This window comes from Crocuta crocuta, unplaced genomic scaffold (genome assembly GCF_008692635.1).
Source record: "Crocuta crocuta isolate KB4526 unplaced genomic scaffold, BGI_CrCroc_1.0 scaffold467, whole genome shotgun sequence".
Lineage (NCBI taxonomy): Eukaryota > Metazoa > Chordata > Mammalia > Carnivora > Hyaenidae > Crocuta > Crocuta crocuta.
In genome coordinates, this window is record NW_027530632.1 from 1,105,453 (window position 1) to 1,112,172 (window position 6,720).

Consider the following 6,720-nt stretch of genomic DNA (forward strand, 5'->3'; position numbering starts at 1 on the left):
ATCAAATCCAACACCTGGAAATGAAGTAGTTCCTGGAGAAGAGTAAGGTAAAAAGAAAGTGGAAATGCTACTTCACCCAGTGGTTTCATGTCACATATGACAGTAGAAGGGAGACAAGCCGAATAAACTGGCGAATGGGAACATTTAGGGAAAACAAACACACTGTCAGTTCGTAGAGGGAAAAAAAGTGTTAAAAGGTGATAAAATAGGGGTGCCTGGGTGGCTAGGTCGGTTAAGCATCCGACTTCGGCTCAGGTCATGATCTCACGGTTTGTGGGTTTGAGCCCCGGGTCGGGTTCTCTGTTGCCGGCTAGCTCAGAGCCTGGAGTCTGCTTCAGATTCTGTGTCTCCCTCTCTCTCTCTCTGCCCCTCCCCTGCTCACGCTATCTCTCTCTCTCTCAGAAATAAATAAAACATTAAAGACATTTTTTTTTAAAAAGGGGATAAATAAAGCCAACCTCTCCCCACATCCTCCAGTTTTCCAGCCCATCCTATGAGAGGCATGTTTCATTTCACAGCCTCTTGCACTTCATTTACCTATTCAAGAAACACTAAGCACTTGGTAAAATGCCAAGCATCCACGTCTCGTCTCGTTTGGGTTCAAGCCATTTCCTCTGAATGGTCTCCGTAATTCTCTTCTTCCTCTTTCACAGTAACCCTTTCAAATTAGCACTCACCATCCTTAAATACCAAATTATAAGGGAACTCATACTGGTATCTAGCCAATTACCCACAGGTTCTCATTAAAAAAGCCAGTCTTTACCTTTCAAATCCAAAAAAGTTCCAATGTTGACATATTTAGGGAAACTTAAATATGTAAATATTAAGAATTTCTACATAATCTTCATTAAATGAAATAGATGCACTGGCATTAACTGACTGAAGAATATGGGTGTCATTACATCTTATTTTGCATTTCCTTCCTTCACATGAAGGAAATAATTAACAGTCTGCCAGGATGTGAAAATTGGAGGCATTATATAAAACTATTTGTCAAAATTAGTGTACTTTTATTGAAATAATGATTGTGCACTGCCTGAAATCTATAACGAATATAAGCAATTATCATTAACACCATTAAAAAGTAATGAAATAAAATCCTGAATTAATTATATGGTATAAAAAGGCAACCAAATCCACCTGCGGGGGATATCATCTGAACCAAGGAAGNTAAGCTAGTTAATAAATTAAGAACCGATACCTCCACCACTCACTAAACCCATGACATCTCTACTGGCAAACTGAAAAGTAACACCATATGACTGGAAAGTAAGCTGGGCATTAACTTCACATTTCTGAGGATGGGCAGAGTAACAAAAATACTAGTATTAAATTCTAGGATGGGAACATGGATTTCACAAACAGTATCTAAACTGGCCCCAAACTGAGGAGTTTTGGATAGATAGTAGACAAACTGAGAACTAAAAAGAGAAGGCTGAAAAAAACATGTCAGATACTTTGATATGCATATAAATTTTTACAATAATCTTGTAGAATGGGGACAGTTACTCTAGTACTACAGACGTAGAGAGAGGACCAGAACTTAAGAGTAAGGCATCTTGCCCAAGGTCACACAATTAGTCATATGGCAGGGTCACATTTTAAAACCAAATGTGCTAGCTCTGCGAGCTGTTTCTATAGTATCACACCAGAATGAATCTGTTTCAGAGATACATTTTGGTAAAAAAGCTACTACCAGAGATACAAATCAAATAGGAGGCCCTGGAATCCACTTCATGTGTAGGTGAAAATAAGAAATCTACTATGGAAATAAACTGCATTTTATTATCGACAACCTGTATATACTGCCTCTTCAGGCGTAAGGGAGAAAGAAAATGAGGTGCAGGAGACCTGATCTGTAATGGACAGAGTGTCCACATTGCCCCATACCACTTGCTTTACCCACCCCTCATTCCAGGAACAGTGTATTTAGGGAACTGAGCCTGGCTCAAAATCTGGACATAACTGGTCTAAGAGCAACCACATCTTTGGTTTAAAAAAAGAAAAAAAAAAAAATCAACTGAGAACGGCCATGTGGCCCATTTCTGGCCAATGACATTTTGCAAAATGAAGTCTTTTTGAAGAGATCAACAAGAAGTCATGATCTTTCTTCTTTATGACATGATGATCAGATATTTGCTAAGCACGTATTATATGCCAGCACTGTACTAAGCACCTATTCCACTATTCTATAATATCTTTCTAGAGGAGACATAAAAGATGAATCATCTCACTTTGATTACATCCTGCAACTTTACTGAACTCATTTATTACCTCTAATAGTTTTTTGGTGGAGTTTTTAGGGCTTTCTACATTTCACTTTGATTAGACCTGGCAAACATCCTTCAGAATAAGCCAAAACAGAAGGAAAAAAATGAATCCTTGATGAAACCTTGGATCAGCTGAATTAACCAATCCTGAAGGTTGTACTTCACATTATACAAGCTACTTTTTTTTTTAATTGTTATTTTAACCAGCTTCATTTGAGAGTTCCTGAGCTTGCAGCCCAAAGCATCTATACCAATAAAGCGTGCTTCCAAGAAACCGCTTCACATAGTGAAAAAAGTCATCAGACGTGCCACATCTACCCATATGAAACTAAAATGCTAGCTAGCCACCTAAGGGGAGAGAGACCTTCAGATTTCTACCTTCATTTGCACTAAATGTTAAGCACTTAGAATACTATACTAATACCTCCTCCTCGACTAAAAATGATGATTCCTAAATTCCTAAATTCTCCTGAAAACAGACAGGAATACGGGAGAGAGAAGCCTGAATAAATGCCAAAGTCAAAATGAGATAAACCTCAAAGGCAACCTTCTCATTATGGAGAAGAGAAATAGCAAGGGTTCCTGAAACTCTTTTTTTCCTATGTTCACACAAATGAAATAAACATCAGAATGGTATCAAGTATTTTAACAAGAAAACTGTACTTAGGTAAAACAATTTTGCTAATACTGCTATGGCTTGAAGGTTTGTTAGCCTTGAACTATGCCTGAACAAACAGAAGTTGTACATGGAAAGGTCTCTGTTGAACCTGAGTAAGCAGTAACACTTGTTGTTTCCCTTGATTAAAGAGGATTTTAAATAGTGCCACCTTCATGGAGACACAGTTCTGCAACCACAGAGTTATGTACAACGCCACTGGACTGATGTTCAGAGATAGACAAATTCTATGACACAGTAAACATTATAGCAACATTTACCAAAACGCTATCAAAAACACTTCTGCCACACATAATAGTCATATTGTGACAATATTATAAAACGACCGAGTAAGTTTTTTTGTATTATAAGACATTTTAAGAGACTCTGTTAGCTAATATATACGGTGGATGTCCAAGAGGAGGTTAAAATATACATGATAGCATATCTGAACTTATTTTCCATTTTAAATCCACTCAGAACCCATAGTACACAATCGACTCTTGAACAACACAGGTTTGAGTTGCATGGGTCCACGTATATATGGATTGTTTCTGACACAGTACAGTAGTATAAATGTATTTTTTTCTTCCTTATGATTTTCTTAATAACATTTTTTCCTCTATCTAGCTTTCTTTATTGTAAGAATACTGTGTACGATACGTATAACATACAAAACACATGTTAAGCAACTCTTGAGGTTATCTTTTAGGTTAACGGTGAAGCTTCCAATCAACAATAGGCTATTAGTAGATCTATCGTTGAGGAATTATTAAATGCAGGTTTTCAACTGGGGCGGGGAGGTGGGGGTTGGCGCCCATAACCCCCATGTTGTTCAAGGGGCAACTCTTTGAGAAGTGCTGCTCTACGTTTGAGGAAAACTGGTCATTTTCATGCTTCCTTTATTCTCCACACTACCTCATTAGACCCTGGCATCATTCACCTCACTGCACTTACCTTTGACAATAGTGTAATAATCAAAATACTTCACAATCTACTTGTTTTAGTGTTTTTGGCTGCTTATCATTCTTTCATATCATCAACATTGTTCTTTAGAAAACTCATGAAAGATAGAAACAGTATTTGCATAACTGTCTACTTTAAAAGTCTAAAACAATTAGATGCAGTTTTTAAAATACCTTCAAGTACTACCTCAATAGTGAATTCAAATTACAACCTACTATAAAGTCTCTTTATCATTCTTTATCTCCCTCTCACCTCCTCTGAGGATCAAAATAATCTGCAATGGAGGTATTTAGAACATGGCAACCATTACAGTCATAAATTCACAAGAACTTAAACTTTATTCCTAGAACTTCTAATCCTTCAAAGAGCAATGCTTTCACTGCACAGGAAAGCACTATTTTCATGAAAGGCCCAGTAAGACCTAGGGTGATAGCATATACAGCACAGGAAACTCAATAAAAATTGGAGAAATATCAAATTTTGATTAATACATAAAATATTTAACCAACAATGTATAATCTTTTCCTACAGAGGTTTATATTCACAAACCGGCAATTCAAATGACTTGCAGAGAATACGTTTTTTTACTAATTTAGATATGAGATGTGCCTTGTTGGTAGAGGTCAACAGATTTCTAGTGAGACCCATGCAAATAAAGAGTCGGGATGGGATCACAGATAAGTAGCTCCTTCTGACCTCTATGAGATGATCAGTCATGTACAGTGAGTGGGCTGATGTAGATGTCCAAACAGACTGAAACCTCCACCCTTTCCTGATGACAGACTTCTATCAAAATTTTAAAGAAAAAACCACGTTTAATGGTATAATCAGTTACCTATGTATTAGGATCATAACTACTTTGTACCCTGAAACCCAGCCTTGTGTATCTCCCAGTTCATAGCTGGTAAAACAATTCTTTCACCTAAATTTTCAAATTTTCTTTTGAAGTGCCAATGCCAATATAAATTCCAACATTTCTCAATGCTCTAATACTTAACAACAACCCACTCCCCATCCCACGCCACCCTACCCCCAAAAAGTGCACAAAATGAAACATTTTATCTTGGAAAAAAATCCAATAACCTACCTTTAAACTAGACTCATAGTCTGTATTCACTTTGAACATAAGCCCAAGTCGTAAATGAATTTCCTTGGCTCGACAAAAGCTGGGATCAACATAAAGCACCTCCTGAAATGCTTTAATTGCCCTGAAAGAATATAGACATAAGATATCTTAACTTTTTGAAACTTGCATGAATTTTTGCTTGGTAGCACAGTAAAACTTCTGCTTTATGCAATACGGTTTTAAAGAAAATGTGTTTTACATGAATGTATTGTTTAACAAGTAAGAGTAGAAAGTGGCACCTGGGTCTTTTATATAATTGAATGTATACCATCTAATATAAAAGGGAAAAGGAAGATCCGATGAATGTATTCTCAATTATGCAAATAATATTTTACGGCTTAATAAAATTCTCAGTGTAAATAACTGATTTCACAGTTTCTGGAATTTCCTAGGGGGAAGAGGGGTGGGGCAGATAGGACAGTTTTATGTTTAAGAAGGGAAAGGTTAATCCTGTTTCTAGTCTATTCTGTAAGAGTGAAGTCTTCATTTAAAACTCTGTCCTCTTGATTTTGATTTAAAATCCATATGCACCTGGTGTTTTATACATATCTCCCACACAGCTAGCCAAAGCCCTGGCTTCATTTGTAGAAAAGGCCATCCTTACCACAGCTCTTCAGGGCCACTTTGTCCCAAATCAAATGTCCAGATTCGTGTGGCTCTGTTTCTGGGCTTTCTACCATATATCACTTTCCATTGGTCTATCAGTCTATTTTTGCCCCAGATTCACAATTTGTCTTTAATAAAAGGCCCTGATACCCAGTAGAGCAAATACAAGCATAAAGAACACTCTTCACTGGATCCATTTTTATATGCCTTAATGTGATCATGTAAATGTAGCACCTACTAAAAAACAAATTAAAATCATAAGGAAAAATGTGTACTTTGAATTTTGAAGATGATAATACCAGCTGTAACATATGTTGATCATCATTTTAAATCTCTCTACATTACTTAAGACTTAGCGCAAGTACCAGCTAATATATTCTGTACAAAGCTTATCAACTATTCTCTGCCTCTACTTATCCTAGAAAGGTGGCTATTTAGAATCATAGATGATTCCAAAAGAAAAGTCAATCTTTTATATCAAAATACCATAACTCAAAAGAGCACAATACTTCCTATGGCTTTTAATTAATTTTATTGTGATTCACTGATGATCTATTCCCCCAAAAAACAACTGTGTGTGGCTATGTCCATGTTTATTGTAAAATTAAGGGTTCTAAAAGGTAATGTTTATCATGAGGGGTGGGGGACAAAAGGTCTGGCATCAGATACTTCTTTACCTGATAAAATACCTTCTTCCTAAAGAGGAGGGTGATATCTACCTGTTAGATGGCTTTCTAAATGGGTGGGTGGGTGTTATCTGATGTATACAGATAGAAGAAGGGAGTTAGAGACCTGACAGAAAAGAACTGGTGTAAATTACCATTCTCATTCAAAGGCAGCTTTCTATTCCTCAGACTTTAAGATACTTCTCTGCGTGTTAAGAGGTTCTCTTTGTGCTTTTCTCAGACCTTTCTAATAAGAGGAGGGCCAGTTCAGCCTCTAGTATTCTCCTGGTCATGGCTGGTGCTACCACCTTCTAATAAAATAGGCAATTTAGGGAGGACGGGAGAGAGCATATCAAAAGGTTAGGGGAAAAAACCCTGCAGCTGTAAAGGAGGCCAAGTAAAACATGATACAATTGGGAAAGGGGAAGGCAG

At 37.0% G+C, this 6,720-nt stretch overlaps 1 protein-coding gene across 1 annotated transcript in view; it reads right to left on the reverse strand.

Annotated features, from left to right (window-relative positions):
• KDM6A (lysine demethylase 6A) overlaps positions 1-6,720 on the reverse strand; it is a 134,659-nt gene that overhangs the window by 88,074 nt on the left and 39,865 nt on the right. The window contains 1 exon segment of the mRNA XM_077768522.1: positions 4,979-5,099. Coding sequence (XP_077624648.1) covers positions 4,979-5,017 — 39 coding nt within the window. The 5' untranslated portion in view covers positions 5,018-5,099.